Source organism: Trichosurus vulpecula, chromosome 3 (genome assembly GCF_011100635.1).
Source record: "Trichosurus vulpecula isolate mTriVul1 chromosome 3, mTriVul1.pri, whole genome shotgun sequence".
NCBI classification, from domain to species: domain Eukaryota; kingdom Metazoa; phylum Chordata; class Mammalia; order Diprotodontia; family Phalangeridae; genus Trichosurus; species Trichosurus vulpecula.
In genome coordinates this window covers 30,249,953-30,277,643 of record NC_050575.1, presented here as the reverse complement: position 1 = coordinate 30,277,643, position 27,691 = coordinate 30,249,953, and the positions used below count along the sequence as shown (strand labels likewise).

At 40.4% G+C, this 27,691-nt stretch overlaps 1 protein-coding gene across 1 annotated transcript in view; it reads right to left on the bottom strand.

Annotated features, from left to right (window-relative positions):
* Positions 1-27,691, bottom strand: part of SLC25A48 (solute carrier family 25 member 48) — a 103,463-nt gene that overhangs the window by 17,457 nt on the left and 58,315 nt on the right. Inside the window, exons 7-8 of the mRNA XM_036749697.1 lie at positions 14,534-14,791; positions 9,886-10,019 (exon numbers count right to left, since the gene is read on the bottom strand). Coding sequence (XP_036605592.1) covers positions 9,886-10,019; positions 14,534-14,791 — 392 coding nt within the window. The remainder of the gene's footprint in view (positions 1-9,885; positions 10,020-14,533; positions 14,792-27,691) is intronic.

Genomic DNA, 27,691 nt, shown 5'->3' with positions numbered 1-27,691 from the left:
CATCTTAGGAAGAAAGGGCTACCTGCCCAGACACCTCCTCTTGAGTTTGCAGTACATAATGTACAACCAGGAAATTGGATCTTAGCCAACTCCTGAAGACAGACCAAGTTGCAGCCCAATTGGGAAGGGCCCTATCAGGGCTCCTGACCACAGAAACTACCATCTGGATGACTGAAAAAGTTTGGACTCAATACCCCAGGATCAAGGGACCAGTGAAAGTCTCTCCTATAAAACCTGAACAGTGGAGTACACATCCAACCAAAGATCCCTTGAAGCTAAGGTTAAAAAGATATTAAGAACTGGGGATTGTACTTTGGGGTGGGAGGTGGGGGGTGGGGGTGGGGTTATATTAGCTGCTGGAATTTTGCCTTTAATCATCATAGGAATAATATTTATTTGTTGTATTGATAAGAAGATGTTCTGTGGAAAACTGAGGGGTTTATTAATCTTCTGGGGACGACTGCTTTTGTGGGCAATTCCCATGACCAATCAAGCCATGCTCAAGATAATTGGTACAGGGAAGGTGGGTACCCCATTAAAATTTGGATAAACATCACTAAAGAAGCTACCCCACAAACAGTTCAGTTCCATGCATGTCAAATTATAGAATGTAGAGACTTAAATGATCAAAGACAACTAAGTAATTACCATAAACACCTATGTCCGGAAGAGCAACCTTCTGGAGAAAAACCCAGATACTACGGGGCCCCCTGTCGAGGGTAGAGCAATGTTTGGTTCACCACAGCCTATGAGGGATGGACTGCCCCATTTGCTAAAAACAAACCAATGAAATAAAAATTGAACATGTTCAGGGGAGAAGCCAGATCCAATTGTCAAGAGTTAAAATGTAATCCTATAATTTTAAGTATAAAAAATGCAGATTGGGAAGTGGATCGGACGTATGTGTTTGGAATAGACAGGACAGGTCAGGATCCAGTAGCAAGATTTAAGATGGTGGTTCAGAACCCTGAGACGCAGGGAAGCCCTAGGGCAACTATAGTGCCCCAGTGAAGGAATGGGAACCCCTGCATGACCCTAAGATTGTGAAAGTAACCAAAGTTAAGGACTTAAGACAGACCACAGAGACAGAAAGAGGATATGGGGATACAAACGCCTGAGTAGAATGGGCAAAATTTTATACCATTAAGAGCTTAAATAAAAGCTACTTCTATGCCTGTGCCTCAGCCCAGATAGTCCCCTTCCCTTTGGGATGGACCAAGGACAAAAAAGGGGATGAGGTGTATGGTCACATTATATCAGGATAAAACTATATGGGGAAGTGATACCTGTAAATCCCTCTCACTACTGTTCTCAGCTCTGCAGGGCAGAGATGTCAGGATACTTCCTGCCTTCTCCACAACAACGGGAAACCAAATAGCTTGTCTCTCGTGACAAGGTGTAAAGGCTACCAGAGATCTGGAAGAACTGGAGATGTGCATAGATATGTGGAACATGACTGAGGATGAATCAGGAAACTACTCTGCTTTGAGCATCCCCAGAACAGACCTGTGGTTGTATTGTGGAGGCAAAACCCTGAGATCTACACTCACGCACAACAGTGCAATTAGCTATACCATTCGCCCTGGCATTTGAGAGAGAGGATGTGATCAAAAGCAGAAATAGAAATAAAAGGGAAGCACCTCACGGCTCATTTGATGACAGAGTTTACCTTAATACCATCAGGGTCCCAAGGAGGATTCCAGACGAGTTTGAAGCCAGAAATCAGATTGCATCGAGATTTGAATCTTCCTTGTTTTAGTGAGTAACCATTAATAAGAATGTAGATTGGATTAACTATATTTATTATAACCAACAGAGGTTTATTAATTACACTAGGGATGCAGTTAGGGGAATAGCCAGTCAACTAGATCCTGCAAGTCAGATGGCATGGGAAAACAGAATGGCCCTGGACATGATGTTAGCCAAGAAAGGGGCAGTATGTGTTATGTTGGGAGGAGAGTGTTGCACTTTATTCCAAACAACACAGCCCCGGATGGAACCATTACTAAGGCATTGCAAGGTCTAACCTCTTTAGCTGAGAGTTAGCAGAAAACTCTGGAATAGACAATTCATTAACAGGATGGTTGGAATCATGGTTTAGCAAATGGAAGGGAGTGGCAGTCTGCATCTTGACTGCTTTAATACTGGTGGCTGGAGTATTAACTGTAGGCTGTTACCTAATACCTTGTGTAAGGGGGTTGGTACAGAGATTAATTGTAACAGCAGAAACAAAGGAAATGCCCAGGAGCACTCGACCAAATAATCTATTCCTACTAGATGAAGAGCCTGAGGTAAATCCTAATTATGATGAGGAAATTGAAATAATATTATTAAAACTAGAATCCTCTTGTGGTAAAATGAAATGAGGTGCAGGTGCAACGATGACGAAATAAAAAAAAAGGGAGAATTGTGGAAAATCACCATTAGGATGTTGCTCCTGCATATTGCTCAACAGGGTGTAAGAGCTTACATGGCAGTTAGACAGTTGGAAAGTTTCACCTTCCCCCTGAACAACAATAGAGAGGCCTCACTTGAGACTGGGACTAGCCCAGTATTGAAACTGGCTTTGTGGTCCAATATGTCTGCTTATGCTTACAAGCCATGGGAAACTATGACCAAATAAAGTAAAAAGGAAATAAGTGGAAGGGGTGCTGAAATGTGGGGAGTGGGAAATGTAAACAGGGGCAGAGACTCACATGGGGGGTCAAAGCATTCTAGTTAGGCTACACACCCTGCAGTAGCCAGCCAGTGGGGAACAAGGGAGGGAAATTCAAGTTGGGAACAGGGAATAAAAAGCTGTGTATTTGTCTTAAACAGGTGTGCCTACTTGTGGGTCACCCAGTCTTGCAAGAACATTAATAAAGTCCTTCCTGATTCACTGTGGCCACATGGAGTTCTTGGTAAGACACCCTGTTTCTTATAGAAATGATTGGCCACACCAAGGTAAGAGCAGAAACAATTTAAGAGGCCTAGTGTAGTTGAGTAAGGGTCAGAGCAAGACTTATGAAGAAGCCCAGCCCCCAATCAGTCACAGAGCTGGAGAAAGAGAGACTGAGAGAAACTCCAGAAAGTTAGGAAGATGGGAACACAGGCAGAAGTAGCTGCCACAAGAACTTCTGAGACTCTGAGAGTAGTTTATATGGGTCAATCAAGGCTTGGGACAATTTCTGTGTTCCTGAAACCACTTTATCTGCAGAAGACTCCCTCTCAGCACAGGAAAATCTGGCTTGCCTCACTTTGTTTTAAATATTTATTTTGTCCTATAAACAGAGCTAATTATAGGTATTGGCCAGTCTGTGTGTGCTTATTGGGATTAAAGTTGGGAGGAACTGATTGAGGCAAAGAACTCTAGAAGAAGAAAGAGAGATTTAAAGCTAAGAATTTGCCACAGCAGTGTCTCAGATTTTAGAGGCTGAGCTCCTTCTCAGAGGAAGAGATTGGGGCAGGGGAAATGAGTTGTCAGAAAAACAGAGTCTTAAGCAAAGGGTGGGACTCTCCAGGGTATTCCAACAGAAGATTAAAAAGCATGGGAAGTATGTCCTTCTTCTAGATGCAGGTTTCCTAGGACAAAGTCCCCACTGACCCACTCTAGTTGTGTCTCTAAATTGAAGACACCATCTAGCCTGAAGAGAAACATGAGTGTCTTCAAAGACCTGGGAAGGAATGGAAAAGTAATTAATCCATTACATTTGTATTAATTTCTTTTTCATTAATAGCCCTTCAAATAGTTGAAAATATTTCATGTGGAAAGGGAATTAGTAGAAATGCTATTGTGTCATAATAAATGATGAAAGGGATGGTTTCAGAAAAACCTGAGAAGACATGTCAACTGATGCAGAGTGGAGTAGAACCAAGAGAACAATATGTGTGTGTGTGTGAACAACATTATTAAAATACTTTGAAGGATTTAATTCTGATCAACGTGGTGACCAACTATGATTTCAGAGGACCAATGATGTATGTTACTCACTGTCTGGCAGGGAGATGATGAACTCAACATGCAGAATAAGACATATATTTTTGGAAATGGCTAATGTAAGAATTTGTTTTAACATTTTGTATTCTTCCTTTCTTAATAGTGATTGGGTGAAGGGAGTTGGAGGTGGGAGAGAGATTGCTGATTGAAAAAGAAAAACCTAACTTTTTTTAAAAAAAAAGGAATTAGACTTATATTGCATGGAGATGAGCTTTGAGCAAATAAATAACTTGCTAAAACTTAGATCACTCTTAAAGTGGAATGTATGACTTTATGAGACACAAGTTCCCCATTTCTGGAGTCTATCAAGCTTATGCTGTATTACCACTGCTGACGGATGTGAGATAATTCTTGCTGAGTTATGGGTTGTGTTTAGTGCTTTTTGAGACCCTTAAACTTCTAAGGTAATTCTATACATGGCACGTCAGAGCCTGAATCTCAGTTAATTTTAGGTCAGTAATTATCATCCACGGATTCTATAATCAGTCACAGAGCAATATCCATGTTTGGCTGAGAAGGCTAGTAACATTATTGTGTATTTTGGGATGAATTATCTTTTAATAATAAGAATAATGTTACCTAGAATTTACAGAGAAAATTAACATTTGAAAGAGGTTTTAAGCCTCTTATCTCATTTAATCCTCATAACAACCCCAGCAACTACTATCGATGTCTCCCTTTTGTAGAAGAGAAAACTGAATCTGAGAAAGTTCAATTTTTTTTGCCCAGGGTCACAATTTAATAAATTTCTCAGGTAGGATTGAACTCAGGTCCGCTACTACAAGTACAATTGCACTGACAACATTTAACTGTCTTTTCTCAGTTCAAAAACTAAAAAAAAAAAAGAAGAAGAGTCAGTACCTGCTTCTGGTCCTATGTTATTAGGTGATTTAGAGCAGGGGTTCTTAATCTTTTTTCTATCATGGAACCCTTTGTCTGTCTGGTGAAACCTGCAGGTGCCTTTCCAGAACAATGTTTTTAAATGCTTAAAATAAAATATATATTTCAAAGGAAGATAATTATAAAGAAATATAATTATCAAAATGTTTTAAATAAATAAGTTTAGAGACCCTAGATTATAAATCCCCTGGTTTAGAAATTTATACAAATGTCATGGCTAGCATTAAACATTCAGTGTCTAGGCACTGAGGTGGTTTATACAGGGGTGAGTAAAAAATAAGTCACTAGCACTTTAACAGTGCTTTGAGAAGCTAACTGAACTTTTCCAAAAATTCCACAGGACTACAGATTACATAATAAGTGGTATGTAAGGAGCTAAGACAAACTTGGAGGGGAATATTCCATCCACTGAGTTCACAGCTACTCACCTGGTTGCCTGGACTGATCTCTGCTCTCAGAGAGCAAAGTTTCTGTCTTATTGGGCCCAGCTAAAAGCCACAAGCCTCCCTTTAGGTTAAGCTAGGGCACTGGCAGCATGCTCCTCCTCACTCCACATCACCCCAGGTACATGGAAAGTTACAAATCCCCCACTCAGAGAAATTTACAGCTTATTCATGTGCTACTCATATTCAGATCTGAAGAATGGAAAGGATGCTAAGAACTATCTTGGACTAGACTTCTAGATTTGCAGAAAATAGAATGAAAGGGGATAGAATATAAGTTCCAAGAAATTTTCTCAAGTGTTGGAAAACTGAAGGAGAAGCAATGTTTCATTTAAAATGCAAATGCTTCTAGCTAGGTGCTCAATAAACATGGAGAGAAGAGAAATGCAAAGAGAAAAACAAAGAGCCAAACACAGAATGATAGAGACAGGAAAGACAAAAACGGAAAAAGAGAAATAGAAAAGGACAGAGAAGGGGGTAAAGCTGCTAGAGACATGCATAGATGCAAATATATACACACAGACACACACTTAGTGCAAAAGCACATTCAAGGTGATATAGACATGGAAGGAAAGAGAGACTTCCTAGAGTGACATCACCATCTGGTGGCCTTCTAGAAAATTTCCACTAAAAACTTGTTTATTTTCTCAGTTCTGGACAATTTGTGCCCTGAGAGGGATGGGTATACTGCTCCCTGGTAGTTGCCTCACAGGACCAATGAACTTTAAGTGAAGGCCAGACAGGTTCCCCAACAATGCTTGTGACCATCCAAAATCACCCCAATGTATTGTATGAAAATTTCAAAATAAAATTGCCCAATGCGATCTTCCAAAATGGAGGTTAGTTCAACTACATCACTGAATACAGGACCCAAACTAATTTCCTGGTCTTTAAAGGAGGGAAGGAATATGTATGTAGTCTTTCTTGGGGCTACTGAAATGTGTAGATTCTCTCCTCTTGCAATCCTATGAAAGTAGAAATGAACAGCAGCTACATTTTCACAAGACCTGGAGGACCTCTGGGGCTTTGCACAGTTCCTACACTTATTTCCACACTGATATCCCTATCAAATATATCCTGAGAGTGTGGATAAATCAAAAGACCTGCCCCAGGAACCAAAGCTGAGATATGTATACCTTGGGTACTAACCTCAATGAACACTTTGCTTCTTATAAGGTGCCAGCTACTCTGAATAACAATAACCCAACTGTTTACCATACTTTGAGGTTTCTAAGAGCTTTCCCTACATCAACCATGTGATATAGGTCAGTATTAGTAGCATCACTTTACAGATGAGAAAACTGAAGCCTGAAGAGGGGAGACTTCCTCAGTCACGACACAGTTAATAAGTATAGAGTTTAGAAAGGAGAAGATTTGGGAGGATATGGTCAGAGACTTCACTGTACAAAGAGTACAAAAGGGATTCAACTGTCTTTTAGGGGCCCAGAGGATAGATCTAGGATCAATGGGCAGAAGTGGTAGAGACACAGATTTCTATTCAAAATAAAGAATTATTTCCTAACAATCCAAGTGATATAGTAGTTGAATGGGCTGAGTTAGAAGGGCATGGCATCATAGAGTTAGAACTGGAAGGGACTTCACGGCCAAGGTAGTTGTCATATCCCTTCATCTTATAGCTGAGGCCCAGGGAAGTAAGTGACTTGCCCAAGGTCATCCAAGTAACTGAGGCAATATTTGAACTAATATCCTCTGACCTCAAATTCAGGGCTGTTTCTACTATTTCACACTGCCTTTGGGTTCTGGGTTTCAGCTTAAATTGGTTCAATTGCCATCTCTATAGAGATTATTCCCAGAGCTATATATCCAGTCCTAGTCTCTCTCCTGAGCTGTAGGCCCACATTATCAACTGCCTTTTACACATTCCAAACTAGATGTCCTGTAGGCACCTCAAACTCAACATTTCCAAAACATAGGTCATTATCGTTTCCCCTAAAACTTCCCCTTTACCCAACTTCCAAAGGTACCACTATCCTTCCAGTCATCCAGGCTCACAACTTCAGTGTCATCCTTCCTCCACCACTCTCACTCACCCCACATATCTAATCTCTTGACAAATCCTGTTTTTTTCTACCTTCAAAACATCTCTTTTATATGTCCTCTCCTTCTCTCCACGTACATATCCATATCCCTAGTTCAGGTCCTCATCCCCTCTCACCTGACCTACTGCAATAGCTTCTTGGCTAGTCTCCTTGACTTATACCTCCTCCATCTCCAATCCATCCTACCTGTCAAAGTGATTTTTTTTTCAATGTTGATCTGACTGTCACACACTTGATTCCTTCCTCTTAATTCACACCCCTCCCCTGCCCCCATGACCTTCAATAGCTATTACCTCTAGGGTTAGATAGATGGATAGATAGATAGATAGATAGATACAGATATAGATGGAGATATAGATATAGACATAGATATATTTATCTCTATCTATAAATCCTTGGTTTTGCATTTAAAGTTCTTACTAACCTGGCTTGCCTCTGCCTCTTAGTTTCTCTGCATCAAGACTGAGCTCAAATATTACCTTCTGGAGGAGGCCTTTCCAGCTTCATCTCCTACCATCGCCCCTGCTCTGCCCCCCACCATGCTAGTGTCTTCTTCTCTGATATAACCTTTCGTCAACTTTGTACGTAACTCATAGGTATATAAGTACTTGCATGTCTGTCTCTCTCATTAAAATGTTAACTTCTTAAGGACAGAGATGGTTTGTGCTTTTCCTCCCCCACTACCTTCAAAGCAGTGCCTGGCATATACTAAGCACTTAAAAAATGCTTATTGACTGACTATGTTATAGAATCTGGGTTCTGTCCTAGATGCTCCCTCACATCTGTGCTCTCAAACCTACCAATCCCTTGAAATCAGGTACTTCCATTTCTTCTTTCTTAGACTCCCTGCAGGATGTGATTCTTCCTTTTCTGAGCCACTATCCACTATTACTATCTATCTCCCCTGGCCCAAGGGGAGTCTCAAGTTCCATTTGTGTGTGGATCTGAGTCTTGTGTTCTTGCCAGACTGACAGCTCCCTGCCCTGGTTCTTGATCGCCAGTATAACCATCTACCCTCTCTGGCCACTTCTGGAGGCTTCAGTTTCCTCTGTACATTGAGGACTGAACTATTCTTGGTGACCAACATAAGCGGAACAGAGATGAGAACCTCAGGAGGAAGATTCTTTCAAAGACAGATCGTACTGTGAAATAGACTGCATAGGCACACAGACAAAAACATGTACACACAGATGCAAATACCCACGTGACCCACACAGAGATACATAGACAGATCTGGGTATATGTGCATAAACATATAGATGTGCATGGACACATATTCACTGGAGCGGCCTCTAGGTAGGACCTAGGCTGGCTCAAAGCTGGGGCATGTCTCTGGGGATGGCGATGAGGAATACGTGGAAAGGCTAAGCACCCCAATGCAGTGAGCTCAGTATCCTCCAACTATGAGTTCCTTGTCAGTATGGCCAAGCCCTGGGTGGAGGATGGGAGAGGATGGATGGGAACTTCCTCAGTGCCCTGTGACTCAGATATAGGGAGAGGTCCAGCTGTGGGAAAGGGAGGGAAGGAGGAAGCTATAGGATCTGGCCCGAGGCCTATGATACTCCTTCCTATAGCCAAGCACAGGAGTCTGCATACTATAAGTAATTAATAAGTATTTTTGAATGGAATGGAAGAAGCACTGAATTAGGAGTAAAAGAACTGGTGTCTGATTCGTGGCTTTGCCATTTAATGCTTGCTGTACCCATCTCTCTGGACTTCCGTTTCCTTATCTGTGAAATGAGGGGGTAGGAGCTCATGATCTCTCATGTCTCTTCCACTCTAAATCCTGTGAACTGTTTCACCGTTCTTTTGCTTTGTGATAATAATAGGCAACATGGATATAGCACTTTAAACTTTCAAAGCACTTTTATGTGCTTAATCTCATTTGTCCCTGTAGAATAGCTTTTCATTAAATCTTCACTGATCATATATGTCAATTCAGCCTTGAAATTAGGAAAATTTGGGTTCAAGTCCTGCCTTTGATTCATAACAGCTGTGTGACTATATGCAAGCCACTTAACTATTCAGTGCCACCAGGTAATTATCTATGAGTTGTGTCCATCTGCATGGTAAGGGAAGATTTCATACTTGGAGTTCCCTGGACACATCACAATTTCAGTCCTTTTCCTTCCCTCTCCAAATAAAAAAAAATCACAGCATCAAAGATTTAGAAGCTTAGGACCTTCAACGTCATTTAGTACAACTCTCTCACTTTTCACATTCCAGGTGATTTGCTAGGGGTCATTTATACAAGGTCAGTAACAGATCTGGGATATAAACTCAGGCTGCCTTATTCCAAATCCAGCATACAGGGAAAGCCGGGCTTTGGAGACGTTGAACGATTTGCCTAAGGTCACACGAGAACCTATTCTGGAGTACATATTAGATTCCTAACTCCCTGACATTGAAATATCTCCCACAGTCCCTCTGTCTTAATAATTGGACAAAGATATTTTCAACATGAAGCCAAGTATCCCTTACAAAGTCTTACTTAAATATTACTTACTTTAAATCCTTCCTTCTGGTAGCTCTGGGAGATACAATCCATGACACCCTTGTACTTATTGCTATAAACCCCATCTGCTTGGAGTCGACTTTTTACGACATCCATGGGAGTGGCGGTTCCCCATGAAATTGCTCCTACAAAAAGACAGAGATACACACACAGACAGAGAGAGTTAGGGTGGTAGAGCCCACTGCACAGTCAGTAACTTCATCACATATGGGATTCAGTTGGGGAAGTTGAAGAGAAATGTTTGACATGAGTGGTTAATGAACCCATTTACCTGGCAGGGAAGGGTTGTGATATGCATCAATGAAATCCATGCATTTTAAATCAGAGACCCTTGAAATACTGCTGCAGTGAAAAAGTGTTACAGAAACCCTAACATGTTATGGAGATAAGGATGCGGTGCTAGCAATTCTAAGCAACCTACTGGCAAGCCTACTGGAAAGGGGGTGTGTGCTAGTAACAAAACATTCCAAAATAAAGGTGTATAAATATATACATCAACACGTGCATACATGTGTATATACACACATTTATACGCATATATGTTCATATACAATGTACTGTTTTCCATTAATTTTAGCAGCTTCTTGGCTTATCTTTCATATTTTTCATATCTTTCATATAATCACAACCATACCAGGTAAGTATAAAATTGGGGTCAAACCCTGATTTGTAGAATTTGCAATTTCTGAAGTGTAATACATTGTAAATTTAACATTTGGCTTTCACAAGCAGGTATGAGCTGTCTCCAACACACCCCTGAGTGGAAAGCACAGACTTTAGGGTCAAAGGACCTGGGTTCAGATCCCATTTCTGATTCTTACTACCTGTATATCCTTGGGCAAGTCATTTAAATTTCATAAGCTTCAGTTTCCTCATCTGTATAATGTGGGAATTGGACTAAATGGCCTTAGAAACTCTTCCAGTTTTATATCTATCATTCTGTAAGTTAAATAAAACAGTCATGTCATTACATATTTATTTGCACACACATGAATACAAACCTACCTGTGCATAAATGTAGCTACGTATATATGCGACATATATATATGTGTGTATGTGTATATATGTGTATGTGCATATATGTGTGTGTGCATATATATATGTGTGTGTGTGTGTGTATGCAACAGAAACCCAAATAAAGGTTTAACTGTAAGTGTAACTAAAGAGTGGCTAAATTGACTGTGACAAGAGCTACCACTCATCAGGACTGTCACAATAAGTCACTATACACTTTGAAGCTAGAAAAGTACCTTTCACCATTCTTTGAAGTATTGAGGTAGGTATCTTTCTCTATGGTTGAATGGTTAGAGTAATGGCTCCCCACCCATGGTAGTCCAAGGACTCCTGGGGATCCCAAGACCCTTTTAGGAGATCCACAAAGTCAAAATTATTTTCATAATAATATTAAAATTTTATTAGTCTTTTCCAACTATGTGCATATGTATAGCCCAATTTTCTTCATATACTTATTCAATCAAAACAACAGATTGCAAAAGATTTAAAGCAGATGTGAGAACCCAGCTGACTTCAATTAAGCCACACATTTAAGAGATTTGCAAAAATTCATAAAACAGTACCATTTTTCTTACTGTTTGTTTTGGAGAATAGTTAATTTTTATAAAGCTGTGTGATTTTTGTTAATACATAATAGATTTATTTTGATAGTTTTAAATATATGTTTTAATTTCTAATATGGTAAATACTAATAGATATAACTCACATAGACAAAAGCTTTTCAGGATCCTCCATAATTTTTAAGATATGTAAAGGAATCCTGAGACCAAATGTTGGAGAATTGCTGAGTTAGAGCATACCCTTAATGTCTCTATATCGTCCTATAATTTCAGTTGTTTCAATGAATATTGTATTACTTTTTATCATAGTGTCAGTAAAATTTGTTGGATCACAGAATATTACAGCTAGAATGGGCTTTTAGGACTCACTTGACAGAAACCAGAAAAAGGGAGTGATTTGAGACTAAACTGGGATTAGAATGTAGGGTGTGTGTGTGTGAGAGAGAGAGAGAGAGTGTGTGTGTGTGTGTGTGTGTGAGAGAGAGAGAGAGAGAGAGAGAGAGAGAGAGAGAGAGAATCTAAAATACCATTTTTGATTTTATATGATCTTTTTTTTTAAGGTCCACAAAGGAAACACCCTATAATACCTTCTGCTTTTGCCAAGCCATCCCTAGTTAACTGGTAGATTTGAAATACAAATTACCACCAAAAGCTTTATCATTTCAACCAGATTAACTAGCTCTGATTGGAACTGCTTTCCTGAAGTGCTCCTATGTAGGAGGAGGGAAAGGACCAGTCTCATAAAGTCATTGACTGATCTCATAGACCTCTGCTTCCCCCAGACATAGGCATCTAATCTTTTTTTTTAAGTAGTTGCTCAGTAATCATTACTTCCAAGGTGACTTACAGCCTGGTCACAGACCAAAGAGATAAACTTTTCCATTCAGCAAATATAATGCCTCTTTTAAAAACATACCTCCTAGACTTCTCTGCAAACACAAAAACTGTTGGATTTATGGGCAGGGAAGGAAAAAAAGAGAATTGATGCCAAAGTCCAAATTTTGCAACTGTTGCTTTACTCATTCCCTCAATAACAAAACTAATGGCTCACATGGAGAGTTTTCCTCACAACTCTCCCCTATGATTAGGTCATTCAGTAATATTTAAGCAATAATGTTATATATAATATATTAGGCAATATCCCCATTTTGCAGGTGAGGAAATCATCTTGCTGAGATTGGGTTAATTGATCATTGTCACAGATCCAGATGTCAGCCAGAACTCAAATCAAAGTCTTCTGACTGTGGGGGCAGGGCTCTTTCAACACAACACGGCATGCCGACCAACATAAATCTAGACCTGTCTCAGGGCTTTCCTGACCTCAAGCTTCTATGTGACATATGGAGGCTCTGCATGAGCAGAGAGAGAGCTTCCTCACTGGAAGTTCCTTACATCAATGACATCACACTTCTGGTTGCAAGGAAATAAAAGAGAGAAAGAGTAAAGGCAATATATCCTTAGAATGACCTAAAGTGATAGATAGCACAGTATGGAGACACGTGGGGATTCGCTTAAGCTATCTCCTCTACTGTTTCTCATCCGTCTTCCCATCTATAGCTCTCCTATAATAATGACAATTGGTTTGTTTAGAACTTTGGAGGCTAACAAGGCACTTAAGATACTTAGTCTCCTTTGAGTTTCAGAACCTTGCCAGGATGGTACTACAGGCATTATTAGACTTATTTTGTAGAAAAGGAAACTGAAGCTCAGAAAATTCAAGTGGCTTGCCTATTGTCAAGTTTTGGCAGCAAGATTTGAACCTAAGTCTTCCCAACTTGGTACTCTGTCCATTCCACTACACTGGCTCTCCTGTAGGCCATTAACATCCTGTGGACGATGATTGCATAGTTCCATACTGGAAAAGAAGGTATATTAGACAGCATCTGTTCCCCACCCTAGAATCATTCTAAATTCTAGAGCAAAACAGAGCATTACAACTTAGTATCCTTTCTGGAAGGCAGTGCAGTGGAGACTGAACTCATTCGTGACCTTGAACTAGGTGTCTCCACCTTCTAGGTCTCAGTTTCCTTATCTACAAATTAGTTCTATTAAAATCTCTCTAAGATCCCCCAGCTGACGCTTTATGATATGAATAAAATTGATCACAAAAATGGATCCACTAGGAGCCATATTCCTATTTAAATCCTAATCAGAAACAGGCAGAGGCATGGAGCCAGATGAGGTTGGTGTGTAAGAGAGTTAGGAAAAGATAAGAGAATCCCAAAGTAAGGCTATTCTAGCCCTCATAGTTCTAGAGGCTCTGGGGGTGGAGGGCAAAGAGAGAGGAAGGATCAAGTTTTATAAGAATTTAAAGATAAAAGCAGTTTTAGAACACAGAATATATTATAGTTGGCAGAGAACATAAAGATCATCTAGTTTAAATGCTTTATCTTATAAATAAGGAAGTTTAGTCCCAGAAGGTAGGAAGTCACTTGTCCAATATCATACAGTGGGCAGCAGAGACACAAATCAACCCCAGCTCTCCAGATTCAGCACTCTTTCCATTACCCCAAACTGAAGACCTCTCAACTTCCGGATTTCATCTATCTTTGATCCTACAACTCTCTGGCCTAACAAAGGAGTGAGGGGCACGGATTGCCAAACTGCTCAACCAGCTCTTTCCTGCTGGGTGCTCCCTGTTCTTTCTACCATGCATACATGCCAGTATATCTTGATGCTAGCAGTCAAACGTTAAGGGACCTCCACACATTCCACTTGTTCTGCTTGGCCCAGGATGATAGAACTAGAAGCAATTGATGGAAGTAATGGTTTCCAAAACTAGAGTGGGCTGCCTTTGCAGGGAGGGAACTTTCCACAATTGGAGGGCTTCAAGCAGAGGCTGGGTGACCTTTTTAGGGGTTTTATGAGAGGGACTGCTGTTCAGGCTTCCCGCTTAGCATTCAACTAGATATCCCTGAAATCCCTTCCCACTGTGAGTCTGTAACCCAATGATTCTTCACTATCCTGTTAGGGGATATGAAAGTTAAAGCCAAGGTTTGGTGTACGGTTCACCTATTATTTCATCTCTTCCCTAAGATGAGTTAAAGAAAGGGGGTTATCCATACCTGCAATGCCCCCTGCCATACACACTGTAAAGGCATTGGCGGTTGTGTCACTATCAGGACTGATCCAATCATTGATAATCGCATAAGGGATGAAGAAGAGGCAGTAGCCTGGGACATCCCTTAGCAGCATGGCATTGGCCCCTCGGTAAAGTCCCACGAAGCCCTCCTTCTGGACAATTGATGTGATGCAGTGAATAGGCCCCTGGTACATAGGTTGGTTCCAAAGGTCCTTTGGTCTGAGCTTCAAATGGGGGTTTACTGCAATACAGGGGAGAGAGGATTGCAATTAATGAAATGACCATCTTTGTCATAGCCACCCATACTTGGTTTGTGTCACTCACTCCTCTTTGCCCATCTGATTTCAATACTACCCCCTGAATCTGTGCTATTACCTCACTAGAGACCTAATCATGATTATTTATTTATTGTACCTTTATAACTACTGGGTAGCACAGCTGTAGCTTTTGTTGCTGCTGCCAAACCCTGACTTTGGCATCCCTCACACCAACACATGCCAGGACAATCTTCAAAGAGGTGAGATTTTTGACATTTAGGGGAATGTCAAACCCTTAGAATAACTTTTGAACAAACAGATTGCATCCTTCTCAATCAACACCACTTTCGAAGAAAATGTTGCTAAAGAGATGTCCTAGGACAAACTATAACAAGGTCAATGAAAGCATTCCTAAAGCAAAGAAAACCCTGCATAAATTAAAAAAAAACAATTGAAGGTCTGGGGAGCTTATAATGAGAGAAAAATTATGCCTGACTCACAGTAGAAAGGTGGAAGCCCACAAAAGAGAATAGTGTATATATTGCCAGACATAGGCACTGTATTTGTACGTTTTTGTTTAATTGTTTTTGTCAGAAGGCAAGATTTAATATAGGGCAGGGAAGAATGAATGTGAGAACAGTCTACTACCCTGAAAGAAATCATTAGGAAATTCAATTCCCCTCTGCATGCTTGTGTGTAATTTATTTAAGAAAAATTTTTAAATGAATTAAATTTTCTCTCTACCTCCTAAAAAGAAACTTTGAGGGATGAAGCAGAGTAGAGGAAACACTTTGAGCCTCGGGTGGTAACAGAGGATTGCTCCAATGCCTGATCAGTGAACTAGAAATGCTTTCAGAGATTCACTAAATTATTTTGGGTGGTCCAGAAAGGAAAATTCAAGTAAAAGCTCAGGTAGCAAAGTCTTCAGTAGACATACCCTGATGTTAACTCTTCCAACCTCCAAATTCAACTCAACAAACATTTATTAAGTACGTAATATGTTCAGGTCCTTGTCCTAGATACTGGGCATAGAGAAACAAAAATGAAAACAAAGGGAGGGACATGACAAGCACACAGTTAAACAAACACAAAGGAATTTGAGGAGGAAGAGGACATTGAATTCTAACACCGTATGGGGAGTGGGCAGGAGGGTAGGGTCCAGGTACAACAAACATTGAGAGTTAAACATCCTCCTGGGTTTGGCCTTCGCTTCTGTGTTCAGCAATTCATTCTTAGTCAGCGGAAAGGAAAGTCTGAGGCTGTGTCATTTTATTCAGTGAAAAAAAAATCTTTTTAACTTATTGTTTTGTCATTGTGTAGAGTGGCAAAAGAACCTATAATAAAGTACCTCCACTCTTTACCATTCCCTAGCTTGGGGCCATATTCACAATAGATTCTCCATGCATGAATGAATGAATTAATGAAAGACTATGTAATTCCTTCCTTCCTCCCTCTCTGACCCCTTACCCCTTACTCTCCTAGTCCTCTATGGGCCTTCTCCTTTTGCTCTTCCTTTTTCTTCTCTTCTTCTTCATTAGACTTCCAATAGCACCAAATGGACCCTACTTTCCCATGAAAGGCATTCCTTGGACTAGAGGTGTATGAGCGCTTGTGTAGGTTATAGACACTCTGGTTAAACACTGCCATTTTCTCCTTTTGTTCTGACATAGCCTGTTCTTGCCATCCCTTGTCTCATTCTCAATATTCAGTTTTAGGGGCAGCGGAGCTTCATAAATGTTAGTAGAGTACAAAGTTTAACAAATTATGTGGTCCATGAACAAGTATTAGAAACAAAGAAGATATCCAGTGATTGGAAAATGACTAAATGATTGTGGTACATGAACATAAAATTAAGATATTATAGATATGGTGAATATAGAGAAGGATGAAGTCTTCCCATATCAACTAATATGGAGGTACTCAGAACCAGAACGGCATCCACAATGAAGAAAACAATGCAAGAGAAAACAACACCGAAATCTGGTAAAATTACAATGACCAAGCTTGGCCCAAAGAAGAGATGAGAAAGCACTTCCCTCCTTTCTTTGCAGAGGCAGGGACCATGAATGAAGAATATGGCATATAATGTTATATTTGCTGTTTGTTTGGCTTTGCTAAACTGGTGTGGGTTTTTTTCCTTCTTTTTTTGTTATAAGGAATGGCTGGAGAAAGGGCCATATTATTAAACTTAAATGATACATAAAAACAGATAATGTCAATAAAATATCTTACTAGACCATGCTCTCTGTCTTTTCACAATCAACCAAACTCAAAATCCCTCAAACCCCATAATATTTACCAGGATGAAGTAGCATATGATTTAGCCTCAATTGGAATTCTGGCCATGGGCTCAAACTGTACTTTTACCTGTCACAGTAAATAAGTTACAGTAGGAGGGTGATTTTTTTTTTCATTGACCTGGTGTGTGTGCCTAAACAAATACATTCTGTACCTTTTGCTCATATTTTTTGAAGCTAGTAAATGATAAACATCTGTACTCAGCATTCTCCCTATAGTGAAGGGGGCCGGACAACGGCTTGAGTCCATTTCACCTGTCTTTTCCCAGTGCCTCACTGAATCTCATCAAAGACAAGGTGGGGTGATACAGATGCACGCAGAGCCCCCTTTTTGAAGTTACAGGAGGAACAGAGGACGGTGCTGTACTGATTTGTCCAACAACATTTCCCTTCACCTCCCCCAAACTTCTTCTAGAGGAGCTTAATTTATCGAATGAAGCAGATTCCATTGCCTAAAATGATAAGCCTCACCTATGTCATGTTCTAATAATGGTATGACTCAGAAGTCACGGTTCTCAGCAATCAGCTATTAGCATGTTACAGATTCCCATGGTTACTGATTGAATCAAAATACTCTTCCTTAAACTTCTTACTATGATGTACCGGTGGACGGGAAAGCATTTGCTAGCCTCAAAAGCTAGCAACTGTCCAACGAGAATTCAGTTTGCTTTCTCCTTATACGAGTCATAAGGAAATTCTTTGCAGCCACCCAGGGATAATAACGCACACAACTAGCTTTTATCGCCCAGAGTTACTCAAACAATCATTCCTTTTAAAGGGGTTTAATTGCCATAGGGACGATTGTTGCCCAAAATACTGATACCTGTTAAACAATGTCTCCAGTGACCTCTTCCTGCATGTGAAATAAATGAAAGAAAATAATGCAGAGAAGAATGGGAGCCTGCAGAAGTAAGGGAAGAATGACCACTAACACCTAGAAGTAAGTCATAGGCATGAGTCTTTTCCTTTAGAAAAGGGAACCGCATATGCTGAGGAAAAATAAACTCCCTTGCATTCCAAGGAATAAAGGAGACCCATCAGGAGAAAGGTCATCCGGTAAGGGTCAGAAGAAGAATTTAATTCAATTCAGCCAACATTTATTATGTGCCGTCTACATACCAGCCATTGTACTAAGTGCTGGGGGCACAAAAACAAAAATGCAAAACGCTTTTTTTTCTTTTTAAGAAGAGAAAGTAGGCAGCAAGACATTGATTAAAAAAAAAAAAGTCTGCCTTATAGAGTAGATGTTGTGCCCAGAGACAGGCCCTCATCTGTTGCAAGCCTTTCCTTATACTTACTTAGACAAATGCCTCTAGTTTTCAGTGGCTAATGACTCTCCTTCCAATTTTAGTGACTTTGCTGATGGGAGAAAGCTATAGTGTGTAAGCTTGTAGCAGTCTACATTTACCAAATATTTTTTTCATGCTCCATAACCATGGACTTTCTGGCAAACTGTAAGGCTGAGCAAATATTTGTTCATTTTATCTTGCTGCCACATGAGAATTTTTGAGGTTTCTTTAAGAGAAACTGTTTTTTATTAAACACTGAAGGTAGCGTAGCTGCCTTCATGGAGGCGTCAGGGCTTAACAGTGACTTAAAAGTCTCCTCCTCTCAAGTGGGAAAATTCGCAGCAATTCAGAAACGTGGTATAAAATGTATCAGAGAACTTTATGATAGGACCATTATCTACCAGATTTCTCCTTCCTATTGCAACAAAGATTAGTTTTCCCTAAAAGATAACAGAACAGTCCCCAGCACCAGATTGTCCCCTGCCTTCCATGACACAGTTTTCCTGGTTATATAATAGCATTAAAAGAAACATCCACTTGGAGTGGGGATGAGGGGTGGAGTCTCTGACTTGTTAGATGACTGAAGATAATGCAAATTCATTCACCCCACTGATCACATACATTTCCATATGAAGAGTAGGGCATTAGCTTCTATATAGAAGTTAAGTATCATTATATACTTGTGGCACATCCTTGCTATGTTAAGGCTAAGTAAACTTCTTTTTCTTAACTGTTTGATGACATATGGGAGCTTCATTTCATCCCAGAATTGAACCTGAAGTAACAGGGTACTGGCATAAGGCTTGCCCCTAACATTGGTTATACTACTTGGTTGAGAAAGGGGAAGGGCACTACAATTGTGGAGGGTTGAGTGATCAGATGGCCAGACACTGTATGATAGTATCTGGTGGCAAGAGGGTTTCTGGTTGTACATAGAGAATCCTCTCAATGGCCCAAGATGCAGGCTCCCATTCAAACAGAGAGCAGTTAGCTCAGTGAGTGCTAGAGGAAGCTGCCTGGGAGGGTTAAGAAAATACCATGGTGGGGGGGCAGAGCCTAGATGGCAGCTGGAAAGCAGGGACTAGCATGAACTCCCCGCCAAGTCCCTCCAAAAACCTATAAAAATGGCTCTGAAACACTTCTAGAACTGCAGAACCCACAAAGTGGTGGAGGGAAGTAGGGCTCTAGCCCAGGACAGCCTGGATAGTCTCTGGGTAAGGTCTATCCTGCATGGAGCTGGGAGCGGAGGGGAGCGGAGCTGAGCAGAGCCCAGCATGGGCAGCGAGGACCAACCAGACCAGGAACCGGATGGAGCATGCCCTAGAGCCCTGAATCGGTGAGCTGCAGCAGTTACCAGACTTCTCAACCCACAAACACCAAAGACAACAGAGTAGGTTAGTGGGAAAAGCTGCTGGGGATGGGATAGAGTTTGCGGTTCAGCCACTGCCCCGGAGTGGGCGCAGTGGAGGTGGGGCAGCCACACAACTACAGCTGCAGTTGCTTCCAGCCCCAGGCCCACCTGGTGGGAGGAATTAAGTGGCAGATCAGAGCAGGAGTGAAGAGCCTGCAGAAGATCTAAGTCCAGTCTGGGTTAGGGGTTCTTGGGGAAGGAGGAGTGCTGGTGTGGCAGAGCTGGCCTATCCCCCCAGGCTTGGAACATAGATCTCTTTAGTCTACAAGCAGTCATACCCCTACAAAAAACACAAGGGTCAAGTAAGTTGGTTGGGAACACGGCCAGGCAGCGAAAACGTACCCAGATTCAGTCTTAGACTCTGGAATCCTTCTTTGGTGACAAAGAAGACCAAAACATACAGACAGAAGAAGTCAACAAAGTCATAGAGCCTACAACAAAAACCTCCAAGAAAAACATGAACTGGTCCCAGGCCATGGAAGAGCTCAAAAAGGATTTGGAAAAGCAAGTTAGAGAAGTAGAGGAAAAATTGGGAAGAGAAATGAGAAGGATGCAAGAAAACCATGAAAAACAAGTCAGTGACTTGCTAAAGGAGACCCAAAAAAATACTGAAAAATACACTGAAGAAAACAACACCTTAAAAAATAGACTAACTCAAATGGCAAAAGAGCTCCAAAAAGCCAATGAGGAGAAGAATGCTTGAAAGGCAGAATTAGCCAAATGGAAAAGGAGGTCCAAAATACCACTGAAGAAAATACTACCTTAAAAATGAGATTGGAGCAAGCGGAAGCTAGTGACTTGATGAGAAATCAAGACATTATAAAACAGAACCAAAGGAATGAAAAAATGGAAGACGATGTGAAATATCTCATTGGAAAAACCACTGACCTGGAAAATAGATCCAGGAGAGATAATTTAAAAATTATTGGACTACCTGAAAGCCACGATCAAAAAAAAGAGCCTAGATATCATCTTTCAGGAAATTATCAAGGAGAACTTCCCTGATATTCTAGAGCCACAGGGCAAAATGGAAATTGAAAGAATCCACCAATCACCTCCTCAAATAGATCCCAAAAAGAAATCTCCTAGGAATATTGTCACCAAATTCCAGAGCTCCCAGGTCAAGGAGAAAATACTACAAGCAGCCAGAAAGAAACAATTTGAGTATTGTGGAAACACAATCAGAATAACCAAAGATCTAGCAGCTTCTACATTAAGAGATCGAAGGGCTTGGAATACGATATTCTGGAGGTCAATGGAGCTAGGATTAAAACCAAGAATCACCTACCCAGCAAAACTGAGTATCATGCTCCAAGGCAAAATACAGACTTTCAATAAAATAGAGGACTTTCAAGCTTTCTCAGTGAAAAGACCAGAGTTGAATAGAAAATTTGACTTTCAAACACAAGAATCAAGAGAAGCATGAAAAGGCAATCAAGAAAAAGAACAATAAAAAGAAATTTCAAGGGACTTACTAAAGTTGAACTGTTTTGTTTACATTCCTACATGGAAAGATGATGTGTATGATTCATGAGACCTCAGTATTAGGGTAGCTGAAGGGAATATGCATGTATGTGTGTGTGTATATATATATATATGTGTGTGTGTGTGTGTGTGTGTGTGTGTGTGTGTATGTGTGTGTGTGTGTGTATAGCGAGAGACAGAGCAGGCAAAGGGTGAGTTGAAGATGAATAAGGGATAAGAGAGGAATATATTGAGAGAGGGAGATAGGGAGAGATAGAATGGGGTAAATTATCTCGCATGAAAGTGGAAAGAAAAAGCAGTTCTGTAGGAAGAGAAGAGAAGGCAGGTGAGGGGGGATGAGTGAATATTGCCCTCATCAGATTTGACCTGAAGAGGGAATACCATATATACTCAATTGGGTATCTTACCCCATAGGAAAGAAGGAGGAAGAAGATAAAAAAGGGGGAATGATAGAAGGGATGGTAGATGGGGGTGAAGGTAATCAAAAACAAACCCTTTCGAAAAAGGGACAGGGTCAAGGGAGAATATTCAATGAAGGGGGATAGGTTAGGAAGAAGCAAAATATAGTTAGTCTTTCACAACATGAGTATTGTGCAAGGGTTTTACATAATGATACGCATGTGGCCCATGTTGAATTGCTTGACTTCTTAGGGAGGGTGGGTGGGAAGGGAAGAGGGGAGAGAGTTTGGAACTCAAAGTTTTAAAAAATAGATGTTCAAAAACAAAAAAGTTTTTGCATGCAACTAGAAAATAAGATACACAGGCGATGGGGTGTAGAAATTTATCTTGCCCTACAAGGAAGGAAGGGAAAAGGGGATGGGAGGGGAGTGGGATGACAGAAGGGAGGGCTGACCGGGGAACAGGGCAACCGGAATATACGCCATTTGTAATTCAAACTCCTGTGAAAATCGATGATGAAAATGAAATATATTAAATTTAAAAAAATAAATTAAAAAACAAACATAAAAAAAGAAAATACCATGTCCAGAATCCCTTAGTTTCTGTTGATCATCTGGCAGAAGCTGGACTGCTAACATAATATGTCTGAAAGTGAACAGGCTTAACACACTCAGAAACCAGAGAAAAGCTTTTGACTTCTAGATATTGTGCAGTGAAAGTTAAGAAACAAGTAATGGAGCTGGCAGCTGGTTAAGTAAAAAGGGTCTCTCTTAATTGGGGGATGAGGGCTGACAAGCCCACACACAAGAACCAACCATCTCATCTCTGACTCAGAGGTTTTGGTTTCACTAGACCCCACTGAGATCAGAGGCACTAGACCAGAGAATGAGAGTGTTAGGAAAGACTTGGAAACTACCAGAGGTAGGAAAAACCACAACCACCACTCCAGATTTATTACTGTTCCTGGGGGGTGAAAGATTTCCTCCCCGAGGGAACAGAGAGTGGACAGGGCCTCATCATCAAGGAACTGGGTAACTTGAATGAGATTTTCGATAGAAACCTGATGAATCAATAGAGCAAGGACTCCCCGGGGGAGTGGCCTGAGGAAGCCAATGATGAGGCACTCTCAGCAGCTGAGCAACATAGGCTTAAGTTTTTTTTTGTTTGTTTTTGTTTTTTGTCACAGAGTTGTCCTTTGTCCCTTTATAACTGGCCAAAATGGGATTATTCACACCTGGCCCCATAAATATGATTTCCAGTCACAACCAGTTCCCCAGTAGGAATCTGCAAAGGAATGAGGTGAAATTCCTAAAGAAAATGGGTTTAATAAAATGGATCTATGTATGTTCCCCTCCCCCTCCCAACCCCAGCCATGAACTTTACCTATGAGTCTCCCCTGCCATAGACAGAGAGAGAGAGAGAGAGACAGACAGAGAGAGAGAGAGAGAGAGGGAGAGAGAGAGAGAGAGAGGATGGATGGATGGATGGATGTAGGCCAACGAAACTGATGAAATTTGAGCAGGAGTCCAGACTACTCATGACTTGGGAAAATGCAGCTGTCAGTGCAAATTGACATTCTAGGAATGGGCAGAGGAGTAAAAGAGTCTCCTTCCCTGCTAGGCAGTCATAGAGCCATGACATCTTCTGGGATATAGAGTGGAGAAGGGAACTTGGGATATGGCTCCTAAAACATGGTAAGACATGTGAAGCAATTCATTACCAGCCTATAGAGATGCTAGTGAAACCAAGTACTGATATTCAGGAACAGGACAGTGGGAGCCCTTAAATCTTACCCAAGGCAAAAGCATCCTCTAAAGCTCCTGCCCAATTTGAATCATTTAGGAGAAACTACAGAGGGTAGACAATGGAGGAAAGGGGCCTCACAGACTCTTAGAAATCAGGATCCAAAAAAAGAAAAAAGAAATCAGGACCCATGCCATCCAACACATGTTACTCTAGGATGGTCCAAATAGAAACCTTTATTTTCAGTTACCTAAAGTGTCTCATGTAATTAACACCAAATGATATCAGTCCCAGAACTGGGGGTGGGGTTGAAAGATATTTTTTCTCTAGTTATAGAGATTAAGTCATCTGGAACACTTCATTATACTGACTCTACTTATACAAACCTAGTATTGCCTATGAGGAAAGCCAATGGCATTTGGCAGCTTAATGGGGATTATAGCAGCTGAACAAAGTTGTCATGCCTATTAGAACAGCTGTTCTTGACCTTCTTAATGTTGTAGACCAGGAAGCCCAAGCCCAGGGTGAGTGGTAGACGGTTATTGACCTCACAATGCTGTTTTCTCTTTTCCTGTGGCTGAGACTAGACAGGAGCAGTTTGCTTTCACTTCTGAAGAAATCCAGGGTACTCTCCCTGTCCTTCTCCAGGGTTACCTGAACTTCATACTGCCACATTATGGTCTCAAGTAGAGACCTGAAAGGGGCCTCTCTTCCAGGCCTAGGAGCATCTAATCCCAAACTATACCATACAGCTGTAATTTTCCAGACAATTTGATTCCAGGTAAGAAATAAAGAGGTTGGTGAGTGGAACAAATGAGGTATATAATATATAGAAGTAAGTAAGCACAGTAACCTAGTGTTTGATAAATCCAAAGATAGTCAACAAAAACTGTTAGGAAAACTGGGAAACAGTCTGGGAGAAACTAGTCATAGGCCAATATATCACACTGCCTATCATGATAAGTTCCAAATGGGTACATAAAGAATGATATGATAGAGGAGAAGCATAGAAGAAATTAGCTGATTTTTGGATGGAAGAAGAATTCATGACAAAAGAAGATATGGAGATGTTCACAGGAGGTAAAACTAAAAATTTTGATTAATTTTAATAATTCAATAAAATTAAAAAGTTTTTGCACAAACAAAACCATTGCAGCTAAAATTAGAAGAAAAACAGGAAATTGGCAGGGGAAATTTTTGCAGCAAGTTTCTCTGACAAATATCTCATTTCTAAGACATACAGTGTACTGAATCAAATTTAAAAGAATAAGACCCATTTTCCAATTGACAAATGGTCAAAAAATATGAATAGCTGATTTTCAGAGGAAGAAATCCAAACTATCAATAGCCACATTAAAAAAAATCCTCTAAATCACTAATAATTAGAGAAATGAAATTTAAAACAACTCTGAAGTACCACCACTTCATATCTATCAGATTGGCTAAGCTGACAAAAAAGGAAAATGACAAATGCTAGAGGGACTGTGGGAAACAGATACTTTAGCATACTGTTGGAGGAGCTGTAAATTGTTACAAACATTTTGGAAAGAGATTTGGAACTGTGCTCCCAAAGCATCGTTAAATACTATGCATACACACTGACCCAACAATATCACAACTAGGTCTATACCCCCCAAGAGTAGAAAGAGGAAAAGGACTCATAGGTACAAAAATATTTATAGCAGTTTTTTTGTGATAGCACAGGATTGGAAACTGAGGGGATGCCTATCAATAATGCAATGGCTTGACAAGTTATTGTATACAAATATGATGGAATGCTGTTGTACTCTGTTTCACTGCACAGTCCCAAGAAATTATGAAGGGGATGAAATCAGGAAAAACATGGGAACACTCATATGAACTGATGCAAAATAAAGTGAGGAAAACCAGCAGAACAATTTATGCAATGACAATATTGTAAAGATAATGAACTCTGAAAGATTTGGGAACTCTGAAAAACAGAATGACAGAACATAATTCCAAGGATTCTCTACCTCCTGGTAGAGAAGTGATAGAATCAGAGCACAAAATGAAATAGATTTTTTCCTTTGTTTTTCTTTCTTTTGTTTTCTTTTTTGGACATAGTACAGGAATTTGTTTTGCATGACTACATATATTTGTGGTGGGTTTTGTTTGTCTTACCTTTTTAAAATTTTTTTTAAAGATTCATTTATTTACACTATTGATTAGAGAAACGCAAATCAAAAAACTCTTAGGTACCACATCTCTCCTGTCAGATTGGCTAACATGATAAAACAGGGAAATGATAAATGCTAGAGAGGATGTGGGAAAATTGGAACACTGTTACATTGTTGGTGGAGTTGTGAACTGTTCCAGCCATTCTGGAGAGCAATTCGGAACTATGCCCAAAGGGCTATAAAAATGTGCGTATGCTTTGACCCAGCAATACCACTTCTAAGGCTGTATCCCAACGAGATCATACAAATGGATAAAGGACACACATGTATAAAAATATTTATAGCAACTCTTTTTGTGGTGGCAAAGAATTGGAAATCAAGGGAATGCCCATCAATTGGGGAATGGCTAAACAAATTGTGGCACATGAATGTAATGGAATACTATTGTGCTATAAGAAATGAGGAGCAGATGGATTTCATTATAACCTGGAAAGACTTATATGAACTAATGCTGAGTAAGATGAGCACAAGCAGGAGATCATTATACACGATTACAGACACAGGGTATCTGTAAGGACTAACTTTGAAAGATTTGTCTCTTCTCAGCAATGCAAGGTTCAAAGACAGCTCCAAAAGACTCCTGATGGAAAAAGCTATGCACATCCAGAGAAAGAATTACGGAGCCTGAATGCAGATTGAAGCAAACTTTTTGCTCTCTCTTTTTTTTCCTTCAATTTTGGTTTCATTTTTCTTCTTTCTCAAGATTCATTCTATTGGTTATAATTCATCTTTACAACTTGACTATTATGTAGATAAGTTCAATGTGAAGGTATATGTAGAACTTATATTGGATTACATACCATCTTGGCAGGGAGAGGGAAGGATAGTGAAGGAGAGAAAATTTGGAACATAAAAACTTGTGGAGCTAAGTGTTGTAAACTAAAAATAGAAAATAAATTTTAAAAAGATTATTTATTTTTAGTTTTCAATATTCATTTGCACAAGATTTTGAGTTACAATTTTTCTCCCCATCTGTCCCCTCCCCCCACCCCAAGATTCTGATTACCCTTTTCCCCAGTTGGTCCTCCCTTCTATCACCCCACCCCCCCCTTATCAGTTTCCCCCATTGTAAAGCCAATCAGTAAGTGAAAAGATCTTTCCTACCCATTGAATACTCCACAGGTGGGGCTTCTGGTGGGGCCAACCAAGGGAGGTCTCATTAGAGACAGGCCCACACCTTTTCACTAATTAAGTGTGAGGCCCCAGGCTGGTTAGCAAACTAGTTCCCTAGTTCAAGAGGCAGGAAGCCCTCAGAGCCCTAAGGGGAGATCCTAAGACCAGAGCCAATGGTATGTGCCTGAGTTCTAGTCTATTAGATGACAGAGAGAACAGAACTCGGAAACAGAAGAAGCTGAGAAAACTGAGGACTGAGGATTGAGAGTGGAATGGAGAGCAGCAGGATTCAGAAGCTGAGGGCCAGCTTCCAGAGTATGCAGAGTAGAGAGTGCTGAACATAACAGGGAGTTCCAGGACTTGGAGTCAGTGGAGCTGCAGGAGAGTGTGCTGAACAAGGACTTAGGATTTGTGAGTCATCTTCTTATAAGAGGCCCTTTGGCTTGCTGCCATAATATTTTGTTATAATCTCTTTGTTACTATAGCAAGGTAGGCTTATCGGTTTGGGAATGTTATTGCCACAATATCGAATTGGGGGCATTGGTCCTTGAGTCTGACCTTTGGAGTCTAAATAAATGTTATACTTCCTCTGCCTTCTACTTAGAGAATTCATTATACTTTGCAATTCTGAACCATTCAGGCATGTCCATGGTCCTCTCTGAGGTCATGAATTTCACCTTACTCATATACCCTTACCTTCTTGTAGGGCAAGATAGATTTCTATACCCCATTGCCTGTATATCTTATTTCCCGGTTGTATGTAAAAACAATTTTTAACATTTGTTTTTCAAACTTTAAGTTCCAGATTCTCTCCCATCTTCCCTCCCCACCCACCCTCCTTGAGAAGGCAAGCAATTCAATATAGGTTATACATGTGTCATTATGCAAAATACTTCCATAATAGTTATGTTGTGAAAAACTAAGTATATTTCCCTCCATCCTACCCTGC